Raw genomic sequence first — 15,762 nt, 5'->3', positions numbered from 1 at the left:
ACCAAGTCCTTTTTGTTCTTGCTTCTGAATTGGTTTGTGTGGCACCCAAGGGCATTATTTGGGGTGAAACAAATCTCCTCATTCAAATTCCTTTTCAGTTTTGCTGAATAGAATCCCTAGTGTGTGTGTGTGTTTGGGGGGGAGTAGTATCCTAACCCCTGCCTCTATGCAACTTGGACCTGTTTTCCCTTAAATATGTATTTCTTCAAAAGCTCCAGGCACGCTCTAATGCTTGGTGGATGGACCACAATGGGCAACCCAGGCTAGAGAGTTTTGTTTAGCTGTACCAACTTGAGGTATTCTTGTGTGTGTGTGTGTGTGTGTGTGTGTGTGTGAGGCAATGGGGGTTAAGTGATTTGCCTAGGGTCACACAGCTAGTAAGTGTCAAGTGTCTGAGGCCGGATTTGAACTCAGGTTCTCCTGAATCCAGAGCTGGTGCTCTATCCACTGTGCCACCTAGCTGCCCCTAAACTTGAGGTATTCTTAATGCATGCCCCTGTTGAATATGAGACTGAGAAAGGTGATGGGAATTAAAAGGAATTTCAGATCATAACTAAGATAAGTGTATGAACTGAGAAAGTCTGAGTGTCATCCGGAGAAAGAACAGTTCAAAAGACAGACTTAAGAATGTCCAAGGACTTTTCTAGCTAGCAGGCCGGGTGTAGCTGGCTGGGGTTTGAACCTTTTTTTTTTTTTTAATGAGCTAACTATAGCTCTTGAGGCTATTAGTTAAAAAGCTAATAGACTCTTCCCTCTTTTGGGAAGAAGCCAAATTGCTGCTGATAACCAGTAGATGGAAGCAGAGAGCAACATAGTGACTTCTAGAGGACATTGGCAACTGCATCATTGGAGGCCTGAGTTGTCCTATTCACACATGTTCTCTGGCCATATTTGTTCCCAGCCACACACGTGTCCTTTCATGTGTGTCCTCTGGTTACACACGTGTCCCTTCATGTGTGTCCTCTGGTGGTAACTGTATGTATTGGGGAAATCTTTGTCATTTATTTTACTATGCCAGTTGACTAACCATCTTTTCCTATGAATTGTCTTCTCTGGTTGACTTAGTAAAAGTAAACCATTGGTGGGAACTCAAGAGTTATGGTTTGGAGTGGATGCTAACCCATAAGGTTCCTTAAACTCAGAACAGCTTTCTTGGGATCCATATGTGTAGTACCATGTGCTACAATATAATTAAGGCTCTTCTCAGTCCTACAGGTACAAGGGCAATGACGTGACCATGACAGTGGGTATCTGGAATTGGAAACTGAGGAATGGATACCTCTGTGGGGAATGAGTACTCAATTTCTACTTGTGGGTATAAGGTAGTCAACCTCTAGCTTCCCAACACACAGAAGAAAAACTTCTGATTTGATGGACTTTGTAGTATGTATCCAAATATCCTGGCCCATTGCTGATAAAGTGGATTAAAGTGCCTGGGGCAAGTGTTTTGGAGGTTTCTTAAATCTAATTCTTGCTGACCAGAAGAAATTTGGAAATTGGGAATTTTAGACTCTGTATGAGGGCTTACTGATCCAGGATCTTTGAACCCCCATCAGTATGCAAACTGTTTAATAAAATTTTAGCAATTTAATAGTAACATAGCCTTTCTCCATCCTTGTCTTAGACCACAAGCTTAAAATAAGTCAGGACACAACTGTGATGTTTGAAAAAATAGAGCCAACATAATACTAGGAATCCTCCCACTATTCTTGGCATTAGTCATGCTTGTTTAGGAGAATGTGGAAAAACTGGAGAGAGGCCCAGAGGAGAGCAAGGAAAGTGACTAAATAGTTGGAAAACAGGGTTTAGGAATAGGCTTTGTAGGAAGGGCACCCAGCTGGGTTAAAAAAAATATGAAGGACACTGCCTGACAGGTGTTTGCAGAGATTAAGATATGGCTTTAACAAGGAGATGGTCCATCCCCACTGGGGAACTGTTTCTTCACTAAGGGGGAGCTGATGTGGGTGGGGGAAGAGGAATGTTGCAAGTCTTTGTAAATTTAAAAACAAAACACAACACTACCGTTAAAGGCCAAGAGAGGCCTCCAGGCAGTTAGGGGAGTGAAGGACAGGAATTATTCCCAGGCATAAGACTCACTAGGAATAAGGAGGGAAAGGAGAAAAAAAAATCATTTGTGCCAGCAATTTTCTTTGACATATTCAAGCAGAGGCTGGAAATCATTGGTCAGAGATGTTGCAGAGAGGATTCATTCATGCATTAGGGGGAATTCTGAGATTCTGTGATTCTCAATGTGTCTGATATGTTCAAAGGCATTAATCTAATGACTAGCTTCCCAAACAAGGCCCCTAAGGATTTCCTGTTATGAAACACCCATACCAACATCCACTGGCACTTCAAGTTGGGGAATGGACAACTTCAGCATAAGGAGAGTCAGTGCCTAAGAGGTACCCTGCTGGAGAACACACCCATCATGTCTTCCCCTACTCTGCAAGAGGCGGATGGTGGTTAGTTTAGGGCAACAATGGCCGGGTCTCCCTTTTTAGATCTGTTCTTTGTGAACCTCTGAGCCACAGCTGTTGGGTTTCCAGACACAAATAAGCATTTATCCTGTTAGCCCTGCTGAGCCCACACAGTGAGGGGAGAGCCAAGTTGGATTCCATTCTGCTTTGCACATCATCAGCCCCACTGCCAGCTGAATTCCAGGGGCAAAATCTGTGATTGGTAATGATGTAGGGAGCAGAAATGCTTCAGCTGGATCAGTGCGAACGAGTCAAGAGAACATCCCACCATGACTGTTTCAGGGGGATCCATCTGAGAGTTTGGGCGAATGAAAGAAGACTGACCCAGAAAGCAATCGAGGTGCATTGCTACTGCCGTCACTCATTTAGCAGCTTTGGCATGCTCATTTTCAACATTGTACATATGTTGGCCTATGTAAACCTGGCTTTCTACAGTACACCTTAAAAAAGGGGGAACAGAATAGATTGAATTCTCTTTCCATAAAGCAAGTAGACAGAGAAGTAATCTACCCTCTTGTCTGTGCTTTTGGGATAAGAAGGGGAAGGAAAAGAGTCAAAGATTAGAAGATAAAGAAGCTGCATGATGGAAACAGACTGTTATGGTTTTCTTCCCTCTTCTGAATGTTATTTCTTAATTTTGCTTATCTTTGTTGCTTCTCACCCACTTATAATCATTGATTTAGAGCCCCTTATGTTAGGAGTGGATGGCAAAGAGCCACGAGGCGTAGAGTGGAGCCAAAACAAGGAAAAGAGAGGACATAGATGACTCTGAGAACATTGGCTGGCCTTCAGTTGGTCCCTCGGCTGCTAGATAGGGAATGCCATTCTGTGCAAATGCATCCAGCAAGGGAGGGTGGGAGAAAGAGGTCTGTGGCTCCACTTTCAGACAGTTTTTGGATTCAACTATTTCCCGCTTCAGCCTCCCAACTCTGAGGATAGATTTAAATGGAGGAGATGCAGGGGGTGGAGGCTGAGTGTGTGTGCAGGATAGGATATAACCCATTAAAATGATTAGCTTTGAAGTGTCACGTAAATGACACAAAATTGATGGTTTGAACCTGAAACACTCTAATCCAATCTAGGCGAACTGTTGCTATTATGACTTAGGTTCACCTGTCATATTCAGAGTCTGAACCAGGACCCTTTTTGCCATTCTTTTTGATTAGATGTCTGGAGCTAGAAGGGTTCTTAGAAAGCATCTCTTCCAACCCCCTTCTTCTACACATGAAGAAACTGAGGCTCATGGAGGGGAAGCAATTTGTCCAAAGACACTGGCTCCTCTCTGGGCATGCTCCATTGGAGCCAACCTTTTTCCTGGAGTGGCAGCCCCATCCATGGACTTCCCTTACCCCTTCCAAGGAAATAATGAAGCAGATCAAGCTCATTACATTAGTACAAGATCACACTTTAGTCCGGCACACATTTGCATAAATACTTGAAAAGAATCTCTCTCCTTCAGGCAGATGCTTTGAGAACATCTGACCACCCACTTCCCCCTATCACTTGTAGTCTTTTAAGCAATGGAGTTTAATACTGAGGGTTTCATTGTCATCTTTTTAAAGGCAACTTGAGTGACATATTTAATGTCCCTTATTCTGACAGAGCTTTTCTTTCCCTTCCCTTTCCGCTACTTCTTTTCCCCCTTTGAGGTAGATTATCTATTGGGGAAACCAAACAGACAGCACTTTGTTCTTCCTTCTTGAACATTTTTAGTCTCATATAGTCTTTTGAAAACAGGTTGACGCCAAGTCTATACTTAGGTCAGTAAGTGCATTTTTGCCTTTAAACCTATACCCTCTATTTGAACCCAAGCAAGGTCCACTCAACAGCCTTTATGATCTATCCCTTTTCCCTCCTCCCCCTTTTCATTTTTGTAGTCCCCAGGGGGTTGTGGCAATAGGAGGCCAGGGTGGGATGCATTGCCCCAACTCATGTTGTCATCATAGGTGGCTGCCCTTGTCCATTCCCCAGTACCATGTCCATGATCATGAGGACCATAGACCTTTGCTGGGTCACAGGGGGCAGGGTCGGTTTCCACAGGGCTTGGTGTCCTCTGGCTTCAGAGCTTTGTTGCAGGTAGATGAAGCTTGGCCAGAGGAGGGGTCCCTGCACTCCACTGTCCGCCTCTGCCAGCCAGACCCACAGGTGCTAGAACATTCAGTCCAGTCCCCCAGGACCCACTGAACATTTAGCAGGGGTTGGATAATGTTGTCAGTCATCTTCTCCTTTCCTTTTGGTTTGAAGACTACATTCTTGGGGATAAAGAAGGTATACTTGACTTTTGGGGGAAAGATCTCACTGGAAACAGTCAGTAGCTGGACGGTCAAGGGCTCTGGCAGTGGTCTGAAGCTCTGGAGCCGTTCGAGGGTAGCGATAGAACCACTGTACTTAAGGATGGTCCCCTTGAGGAGGATGTCCTGTTCCATGGCTGAGATGGCCAGGTCTCCATTGAGCAGGTACCGCCCGTCGGCAGTCTTCAAGGCCAGGTAGTTGCCGTCGTTCCGAACTCCCCCGTGGCTTCGCTGTTTCACATCAATGTTGGTGGCTCCTGCTGGAATGGTGACTATATCATTGTATCCATACCTACAGGGAGAAAGGGACAATTAAGGGCAGTGGACAGAGAATTCAGGCTGTGATTGTGGCCTAGGAATTAATATGCTTGTGAATGCTGGAAAAACATTTTCTCTCATACAAGGTTGGAGATGAGGTGAAGAAAGCAAGGCCTTTAGAAATGGCTCAAAAAGCCCTCAAGAAATCAACTCTGGAGGCAGACAGGAATGCTTGCCATTCAGTTTTTAAAGTTTTTTGCTTAATCTGGCAATTATGTTCCAAATGATTGGGTTGAAATTTTAGATATGTCTATTTCTAGATTAGTCCAGAGAGTAGGAGAGCAAGTTCAGTGAGCTTTGAGAAGCATGTTGGTGTTGCCAAACCTGTCACCTCTCAGTTTAAATGAGCTCTCAAATAAATTCAGTTCAGCGCACTGGTATTAAACTTTGTTTGGCCACCTCAGCACATGGAGCTCAAACCCACATGGAAAAATCAGTTCCAGAGAACCATTCCAGAACCCTGTGAAGATGGAAATCTCATTCCATCTCTGGATCAATCTGCTACTAGAGTTGGATGGTGTCCACTTGGTTAATATTGTTCCAGGACAGGAACTAGTGAAAGAAAACTTTCTTATGAGGAGGCCTGGCTAGCATGTCAGGAGGTAGGTGTTTCTTGGATGACATGATAACCTTCTGAGAAAATGTGGAAAAAAATGTTGAGGTATAGAACTTGAGGTGGGGTTGATTAGGGTTGAACCTTTATTACCTTTTCTCCTCCTCAGAAGAGAGGAGGTATGGAGAAAGGAGGATGAGAACTATTGTAATTTTCTGTCTTTCTAGCCTGGGGAAGGATGTTGGGGTGAGAATGAGATGAGTTGCTTAATCTAGGACCCTATGATCCTTTGGTCTATATGATGAAGGACTAAAAAAAAAAATCATTCATCAGGATTTAAAGGCATTGCCAGGGAAAGCAAAAAAAAAAAATCATTTGCTTCATCTTTCTATTCCCTTTGGGCTTAGAAATACGAGGAAACTCTTGAGTATGTTTGTCTTAGGCAGATTGTGTTCTTTCAGTGAAGTGAAATGGGAGAACAGAATGGGATGGAGTGGGAGCAAGTGTAAATTTGCTAAGCAGTATATCTTTAAATGCTTCTCAAAGACTCATTCATTGAGGACAACAAAAGAAATGTTTATGTGGCACCAAGTTGCCCAAGTCTACTGATTATCTTTTTAAAAAAATGATATTTTATTGTTTTCCTGATTACATATAAAGACATTTTTCAATATTTATTTATTTTTTGGTGAGGTAATTGGGATTAAGTGACTTGCCCAGGGTCACACAGCCAGTGAGTGTCATGTGTCTGAGGCCGGATTTGAACTCAGGTCCTCCTGACTCCAGGGCCGGTGCTCTATCCACTGTGCCACCTAGCTGCCCCCATAAAGACAATTTTTAACATTTTTTTAAAAAATTGTTCCAAATTTTCTAATGATTATCCTAATGATCCCTGAGTCAGTATGGCATGTGGAGGGTGTGACATAGATCTCAAATATGGAGGACCACTATTCCTGGCATCAGGTTGCTTGGCACAGTGATGGCTCTTAATTCCTCAAAATGCAAAATGGAAAGAAAAATGGACCCGGGAACTACCAAGAGAGTTGTGTTCTAGTCCTGGCTCTGTCATTAACCAGCAAGATGATCTTGAGCTACTCACTTAGTCTCTTTTTGTTTCATTTTCCTCATCTGAAAAATGGGCATCATACCCACCTCACAGAATTATTGTGAGAGTCAAATGAGACTATAGAAATTAACACACAGTCATTCTATCAAGTATTATACAAATGTGAGGTATTACTCTATGTGAATAAGGGTCTTAGAGTTCCTAGAAGAGGACCAAAAGGATCTTTTGTGTTTTGATGAAACCAAGGGCCTCAAGCAGAAAGAACAGAACTCCCCATGCCCAAGATAGAGCCACCTTCTGAAAGACTATTTAGAAAAGTCCTCAAATTGCTAGGCCACTAGGGAGAGCATCCAGGGGCTCTGGCCATTGCCGTTTTCTCCTACTTAGAAGTACAAAAAGAAAAGAAAAAGAAAATCTGGGTCATTCTAGGGAAAAGTATTTCAGAGGGAGTTCAGTCCTGCTTATGACCTACTTTTCCCACCTGGCCACTAATCTTAGACATGAGGGTTTAGGGAGACTCACTTGGAGTGGTTGAGTGAGCCTGAGATCTTTCTGCATGATGAGCCACTGCCCCCACACACACCACACTTGTCCAGTTTCCTAGGGGAGTCTACCACGTGATCGCAGCCCGCCTTGACACACTGTCCATGGACACAGATGGATAGTGTCTCTGGCCCACACAGGGTTCCATCGATCACCTGGAGTGGGAAGAGGCAAAGAAAAGCAGAATTCCTGGTAAGTCTAAGGGAGGCCAACTTAAGCATGGGGAGGTGAGTTCACTTTCCTTCTGAATTGAGTCAGGATTCTTACTTTGGTTTCAAATACTTTAAACTCACTCCTTCCTCGAGCTCTGCAGAACAGCTTGCAGCGGTCCCGGGGAGACACCCCAGCATACTTGGGGACCCACTGAAGGAGATTCCCATTATTGTCAGTGAAGTTGTAGGCATTGTACTTCTCACATTGCTGCTCTCTGAAACTCTTTCCTAAAAAAAGCAAGAGGAAGGGGTTTGGGTTCTGAAGAAGATGGAATTCTTGGAACTTTTAGGGAGGACAAAAAACTTTGAGGCTATATGGCCACTTGTAATACTACAACTAAGATTCATACTTTGGGTAGGGGACACAACAGAAGACCTCTGAAATCTCTTCCATCTCTATAATTCTATGATTCTATAAATTAGAAGAGAGTACCACCCCCCATCCCCATCACACCCAGGACTTAGTTGTAAGAGTATTCATACATTCTTATTTATTGACAGCTTTGGGAAGATCTTCATTATTTCCATTTTACAGATGAATATGTTGACACAAGGTTCAAATCCCACCTCTCATGACCATTTATGACCTGTGTGATCTTGGTCAAGTCAAGCTTTTTGGGCCTCAATTTCTGCATTTGTAAAATGAGGAGGGGTTGAGATGTTGAACTAGTTGGATTCTAGGGTTCATTTTAATTCCAAATCTATGATGTTACAATCATAAGGAATAGGAAACCATTTGATAATCCCAGGACAGAAGATAGCTCTAATTTTTGTCCTCTATTCTCTAGGTTTCCTAATCTATTCTCCTGGTTCCTACTAATTCCTCAAACTATCTTTAGTCCCGACCTCTTTTGCAACTGCAGTATTGATTCCCAGCTATATATAGGACGTCTCCATTTGGAACATACACTGGATTTTGCATTCAGGGTACCCAGATCATAGACCTATATCTGTGGTTCTGAATAAATGATTTCTTTGGAACTCTTTTGTTGCTTCTATTACTAGATGACTTCTAAGATTCCTTTTCTTTCTTCCAGTTCTAAAATTCTATAATATGATGGTGTTGATGCAATGGAAAGGGGACTGGTACCATGCTCAAAAGACCTGAGTTCAAACTGTACCTCTTACCTTATCTCTGTGGTCTTGAGCAAATCATTTATCTTCCCTGAACCTCAGTTCCCTCAACTGTAAAATTAAGGAGTTGGTCCAGGTGGTCCCTTAAGTTCCTTCCAGCTCTAAATCAATGATCTTAGGACCTCCAACTCAACATGTCCAAACCTAACATGCCACCCTTCCCAGAGCCCCAATTTCTATTCACAGAAATACTATTTTTCCAGTTTCCAAGGCTGAAAATCTTGAGCTATCTTTGCCTTTTTTCTCTCATTTATCCTTCTCATTCCATCTGTTGAGAAGCAATATGGCATAATGAATAGGGGGTTGGCTTTCAAAGCAGGAACAATTGAGTGTAAGTTCTGTCTTGGATACATGGACAAATGTCACTATAGGCAATTTACTCAGTCCCCCAGGCAACCTGCTAAGAGTATAAGTTACAGATGACAAGATGGAGGAATTTTCAGCACTAGGAATTCCTCATGCAGATGAAATCATAGGGGTAGACCTCTTCCTTCCTCACCAAAAATAAAAGGTTATCTAGCCTTATCACATGTTTTGAATTTGCCTCTTTTCCACTGCCGCCACGCTTAAGTACAGGCCCTTATCATCATATAGCTGAATAATTGTAATAGTTTCCCAGCTGGCCCTTCCTGTCTCCAGTCTGTCCTTCCTTCAATTTATATTGTATATGATTGCCTGACTAATCTTCCCAAAATGCTGCTTTCATTATCTCAATCTCAGGTAGATAAGGACGATTCCTTATTGCCTGCTACTTCATTTCCAAAGTCCTTGTTATAAAAACCCTCTGTAATACAGCCCTGCAACTCCAAACTACAATTTTCTTTGCCCAAGCTGATGTCCTTAATGTATTCCATGTTCTTTCCATCTCCATGTCAACTTCTGTTCTCTCTCACCTGGAATGCCTTTCCTCACTTCTCTGCCTGTCAAAATGGTACCTATTTGTCTAGGCCCACCTCAAATCCAATGTGTAGAACACAATGGTAGGAGCTGGGGGAGACAAAAAGATTAAATATTACATGGTGCTTCTCCTTATGAAGCTCATAGTAAGTGCTTAATAAGTGCTTGCTGACTGATGGACTTGCAGTCTTAAGTATTATGGGATTAAAAGACTTTAACAAAAATTCCTCAGTCATGGAATGAGGGAACATAATACAAACGAGTCCACATACTACAAAAGGATATGGGATAATTGTTTAACAGAGATACAAAACAGGTGCTATGTCAGGTCTAAGGGAGAGAGGGATCTTTACTTACTGGGGGCATCAGGGAAAAGATGGCTTATTTTCTCAGAGTCCATTGTTTATTTCTGTCAACACCATGGTCTCCTTTCTCTGAGCACTAACTACCCTTAGAATCTATACCGTACAGTTTCATAATTCCTTATTCATCATGTGTGTTATTGTCTTATTTCTCCTGGAGAAAGAGACAGGGAGCATGTCCTTCTGTATTTCTTCTCTATCCCCCATAATACCTAGTACAGTGCCAAGCACACAATATAGACCCAATAAATATTTGCTGATTGTGATGGCAACAAAAATATCCATCTGATCTCAGGCTACTTCCCACCCTGTATACACATACATGTATATGTGTATGTGTGTGTATATGTATATATATGTATACACACACATATACCCTTTACTCTTAGAAACTCTGGCCAGTGACCTGGCATTGTGGAGATTTATCTATACAGAAAAAAGTATGTATATTTATATGTTTCAATATATTATATATTTTATATATCATCTATAACATATGTATATTTTAATATATTTATTTTCTGTATACGATTGGGCACATTCCACATATTGGTCCAGGCAAATCTCCACAATGCCAGGTCACTGGTCAGAGTTTCTAAGAGTAAAGGTCACTGACAAACCCTCCTCCCTCTTACAAAAATGCAAAACAATGCAGCAGGCATTTGACTGATTGCCTCGGGAGACAGTCTCTTTTTACCCTTTGTACTCAGGTATATCACTCCTAGTGTTCTGTCTTTATCTTTTCATGCCTGGTAATATTTCTAGGAAATGACAAGGGAGGTGAATGGGACAGTGGGAAAAAGAACTGATTTTCCCTTCTCCCCTCCCTCTGCCCTCTCCCCCATGCTAGTGTCCTTTAGTACTATTCCCCCATTCAAGTACACTTCTATGCTTTTTTTCTAGCAGGTGCCAAGGATAGGAATGTGGCCCAGAGAGGTAGAATTGTCATCTCTTTGCTAGAAGGCTCAATCATGTCCATGCTATGGACCCAAGGGAAGATGGTCAACTATTCTCAGAAAGAATGTGAGTGAGAGTCAGACTCAGAAATCCTGCCTCTGCCCTGGACTGAATGTTGGCTTAGACATTGAGGCTTTGGCTCTAAACCCTCTTTGGAAAGTCCTTCCAAACATACAGAGGAGGATTTGGCAGCCACAGGACGGGTTACTATCCTAGCCACTGGAGTGCTTCTTTCTCCATAAGAACAGCTGGGGGTTTGGAGTGACCTTGTCTGGACGGCTTTTCAATGCCCTCCCCAGGCATTCTCCCCCTCACCCCTTTGTTAGACTTTTTCAGGGCAATGTCTGGTCCCTAGAAATTGGGTTTCCCAGGTTCCCTGCAGACTGTTTCCATATTTGGTGCCTTGTTGTATCCACTGGTGTCAGGACAAAGAATCCTTTCATCTCAGGCTCAGAGCTCCATTCCTGGAGACCTGCCCCTATTGCTCTCCTTGTGATATGTTGACCAGCAGCAGCCCCGCTATGAGCATTGCCTGTAAGCAGCCAATTACCATCAGGTGGACATTCCTCAGTGTGGCATGACTGATACTTGGCTCTCTGGCCCACGCAGTAACGGCCTCCGTTCCTCGGCTCAGGGTCCTTGCAGTCTCGGTAGGAGAACTGCACCCCTCCTCCACACGTTCGGGAACACTCTCCCCATGGTCCCCATGGGGCCCAGCCTCCATCTACGACAGGCTGAAACACAGGATGCCTTAGTGAGTCTGCTTCAGGGGCAAGAGGCTTGAATTCTCTACAGCAGGTCATATATCTAGTAGGGGCATGCAGGTTCCTGAGTCTCAGCCTAGCTACCTAGGAAATCTTACATCCAAGCTACCAGTTCCTAGTGGAAGGGTTGCCTTGATGGCTACTCTAGGAGTTGCTAATGGGAGGAATGGTACATTTACAAATGCTTCCAGTTGAGCCATTGACCTCTGAGACCAAACACTTTTGTATATATAAAAGGACCTTTCTTAATACAGTTTGGCCTCTAACTGTTGGAGGCTGGTATCTGGAGTTCATACATGGCAAGCCAAAGAAATCTTCATAAGGCCAAGTCAGAATTTCTTTCAGTAGAGAGTTTAAACCTCGCAGAAATTGTGCAGGAGATTGGTGGGGGTATGGAAGTGGATAAGTATCCAACGTGTGGAGGAAAAAGTAGGTTTAGGAAATTATATGAAATGGCCTGACTAAATATGCTGGGTAAAGTGTGGAGCAAAAGACACTCTGGAGAGCTGCACCCTTTTGGGTTTTCCTAGATTACTTCTGTTAGATCGGTGTCTAGAACCAGGATGTAAAACTAATTGGGTGTGAAATGAGAGAAGGGACCAGCCCAGTGAACTCCAAAAAGGGCTCAGAATGAGATGGAATAATCACAAGAGATGTGTGTATAGCACTTATACAAGGTGGCCCAAAAGGCTTCTTGCAATTGGAAGCTTGCAGTCAGACCTTTGAACCACCCTCTATTATCTCACTAAATCCTTAGAACAGCCCTGTAAAATGGAGACTGGAGGCATTATCATCCCCATTTTACAGATGAAGAAAATGAAAATCTAGCAGTTTACTGACTGCTCAAGGTCACAAAACTAGAAAGTGTCACACTGGGGCTTCAAAGTCAAGTCTCCTGGGTTTGGTTCCAATGTTTTTGTTTTTTCTTTTGCTCCTATGTCACAGCTGTGCAAGGAACAAAGAAATTAAGAGCTTCAATGGGGAAAATGTATCCTTCAAGTTTGTGGAGTCTGGGGGCCCTGCTTTCACAACTCTATCAGAGAAGGTCTAGAAAGTATTTTTTCCTCTTTACATGATCCTATTCTCCTTCCTTTCTACTTCAGTTATGTAACTTCCCTGATGATGCAAGTAACATTCCCTTATGTTTTAGATTTAATGCTTCTGTTCTAACTGCAGGGTACCTGTCTTAAACTGTAAGCTCTTAGTGGGTAGGGGATCGTGTCTATGTGATCATCTTAGTATGGTGTATGAGCTATCAGATGCTGAAGGTAATGGCAAGAGTGTGGTAGAATAGAGAGAGTTGGTCTCAGAGGTACGAGAGCTGAATTTAAGTCCTGCCTGCCTCTTTTACATTCTAACTTCATGAGAATGAGCAGGTCTCTAGATTTCTCTTAGAGGAAACTAGGTGACTGGAACATAGCACTTAGACTCAGGAAGATCTGAGGGTCAAATCAGAAATAAGCTACGTTGTTTTGAGCAAATCATTTCTCCTCTGTTTCCTCATCTGTAAAGATGAGGCTCACAATAGTACCTACCTCACAAGGGTTGTTGTGAAAGTCAAATGAGGTAACATATGCAAAGTGTTTTGTAAATCTGAAAGTTCTATGTAAGTTTTAGCTATTATTTTTAGACTCTAGGGATATCCAGGTGATGGAATGGATAGAGTGCCATGCCTGGAGTCAGGAAGACTCATCTTCCTCAGTTCAAGTTTGGCCTCAGACACTTTACTGTGTGACCTTGGGCAAGTCACTTAACTCTATTTGCCTCAGTTTCCTCATCTGTCAAATGAGCTGGATAAGGAAATGGCAAAACCACTCAAGTATCTTTGCCAAGAATATCCCAAATAGGGTCATGAAGAGTCAGACACGATTGAAACAATTGAACAACAATCAGACCTTTTTCTCTGAGCCTTGGTTTTTCTCATCAGAAAAATAGGGTTAAAACTATCTGTACAACCTATCTCACTCTTTGTAAATCCTAAGATGCTATATGGATGTGGGTTATGATTTTCTAGAAACATCTATAGGCCCATCTTTTTTTACCAATGTGATCCCAAGCAGCCTCATTACTCACCTTTGGCCTTGTTACTTCCTCTTCAGGCAGACAGCTACCATCCCAACACAGGTGGCCGTCTCTACAGGGTGTTCCATCAGCCCAGGGCAGGCTGCCATTCTTGGTGTGGCAGAGGGGTTCAGCAGCATCGGTACGGCACCAGAGCTGGGCACAGATGTCCTGGGCTGAGGTGTTGGGACAGTGGCGGAAGCCTGGTCCAAAGATCTGCTGGCATTGCCGGTCTAGCCTGTAGAGAGTCTCACGGCCTGGGAGGTTGGAGGGTAGGGGGATAGCTGCAGTTGGAGCATCTAGTAGGCAGTGGCCTGGTTGGAAGAGAAAGGAACAAGCTTTCAATAATTCCCTATCACCTCTATGTCAAATTAAAATTCCTAACTATGGGCTTCCTGGCCTCTTTATTACCAATAATGTACTCCTCCTTCTCCTCTACAATTGAATTAACACCAATTATTGACCATCTGCATGCGTATCATCTACTTTTTTGGATCAGCATTAAAGTCATATTTTAAGTTGACTTCTTCCATTTGCAGCACAATTCTCAGTCACATCCCTGACTCTCCCATTCCCTATTGTCTCCCAAGTAGTTATTGTACACCTAGGTAATGAAAGGTAATGTTAATATTTAATCTTCTTTAAACTTCAAAAGGCAAGGTTTCCCCCCCCCCCGCCCCCATGCTGATCTTAAACCCTCCTATACCTTATTTAACAAATGGTGTCCTTGAGGGACCAAAAAAAAAAAGCCAATCCAAAAAACCCCCCAAACCCCAAACCTAACCCCACAAATCTTCAAACCCATCATCTAATGGCCAACCTTCAATTTCTTTGAAATTGGCCTGGTGCTCATATGACAGATATCCTTCCAGTTTGGGAGATGCTTTTTAGAGCTTATCCTTTCGTGGATCTAACCTCAGAGAACTTGGTGTCACCTTCTTGCCATAGTTAGTATTCAAGTAGGATTGAAGTGGAGGAATATTAATCTTAGTAAAAAAAAAACCCAAATATAATATGTTGAGAAAAAAATAAATCAGACATCTCAAAGTCAAAGAAATATGACATTTGGATTATTAGGCAGTGGTGTCACTGCTCCCCTCTACTAGGGTAGAGAATCAAGGGTTGTGTCCTCATTCCTATTTATCTGTTTGAATTCTTCACTCGGTCGGTCACATAAACCTTCTGTCTCCATGACTTTTCCTATTTTGTGTCCCCATTGTTTCATACATTACATGGGCTATTACCCCAATTTGGACTACTCTTTGCACTGGTCATTTTTTTTCCTGCCCTTCAAACTGGGCGGAACACTCACCTCCTGTAGGGAGCTTTCCTGGACTAATTTCACCCAGCTCTGTAACTATCACATCTGCCATGGAGTTTGGATTGCTGGGAGATAAGGCTAACCGGGCAGTAGGCCAAGTAGTAGTCCTCATGAAGGGTGGAGGGAAGTAAAAATTTGATTCAGATCTCTAAGATCATTTCTAACTCCAAAATGATATGATTTTCTGACTCCAGGAAAGATTCAGGTAGAAGGTTTTTCCCTATGGGGCAAATTTTAAGAGTTGCTAGCTCAGAAGAAAAGAGAGAAAGTCCAAGTGATGCTCACCATGTCCCCCATCCAGGAACTCTGTGATGTATTTGGCACTACAAGGAGACCAGGGCACTGTCTTGTTCAGGTGGACAAAGAGAGGAGCCATCATATGGTGCTTGCCCATAGGCCCAAACAGTCGCTCACAGGTTTTGGAGTCATCATGAGGCATGCTAAGGACGTGTCCTAGGGAAGAAGATGCATTGCATTATTAACACACCAGTCTCCCAGCCTCCATCCCTCTCTTGTCCCAGTCTACATATTCCATTCCATCTGGCCTGAGGGTACTCTCCCTCATCACATCGGTGCAAACCCTTAAAGAGAACCGAGCTCAGTGGAAAGTTTGTTCATAAGTTTTCCAACTAAAGTTATTACTACAATATACCATGAGCTCCTTGAGGTCAAGGACCGATTTATGCCTTTCTTTGCACCCCCAGGGTGCACGGTGCATTGAACATGGTAGGTGCTTCACAAATGCTACTTTACTAGTTAACTGACTGACTTGTTATTATCACAGTCAGAAACCATCTCATGAT

At 43.0% G+C, this 15,762-nt stretch overlaps 1 protein-coding gene across 1 annotated transcript in view; it reads right to left on the bottom strand.

Moving 5' to 3' along the window:
• Positions 1–4,186: 4,186 nt before the first annotated feature.
• ADAMTS8 (ADAM metallopeptidase with thrombospondin type 1 motif 8) overlaps positions 4,187–15,762 on the bottom strand; it is a 30,172-nt gene continuing 18,596 nt past the window's right edge. The window contains exons 4-9 of the mRNA XM_043990781.1: positions 15,245–15,412; positions 13,651–13,952; positions 11,364–11,547; positions 7,519–7,691; positions 7,231–7,406; positions 4,187–5,063 (exon numbers count right to left, since the gene is read on the bottom strand). Of these exons, the coding sequence (XP_043846716.1) occupies positions 4,493–5,063; positions 7,231–7,406; positions 7,519–7,691; positions 11,364–11,547; positions 13,651–13,952; positions 15,245–15,412 (1,574 nt within the window). The 3' untranslated portion in view covers positions 4,187–4,492. The remainder of the gene's footprint in view (positions 5,064–7,230; positions 7,407–7,518; positions 7,692–11,363; positions 11,548–13,650; positions 13,953–15,244; positions 15,413–15,762) is intronic.

Source organism: Dromiciops gliroides, chromosome 3 (genome assembly GCF_019393635.1).
Source record: "Dromiciops gliroides isolate mDroGli1 chromosome 3, mDroGli1.pri, whole genome shotgun sequence".
NCBI classification, from domain to species: Eukaryota; Metazoa; Chordata; class Mammalia; order Microbiotheria; family Microbiotheriidae; genus Dromiciops; species Dromiciops gliroides.
Note: the sequence above shows the minus strand (reverse complement) of the source record. Positions and strands in the feature narration are given on the sequence as shown.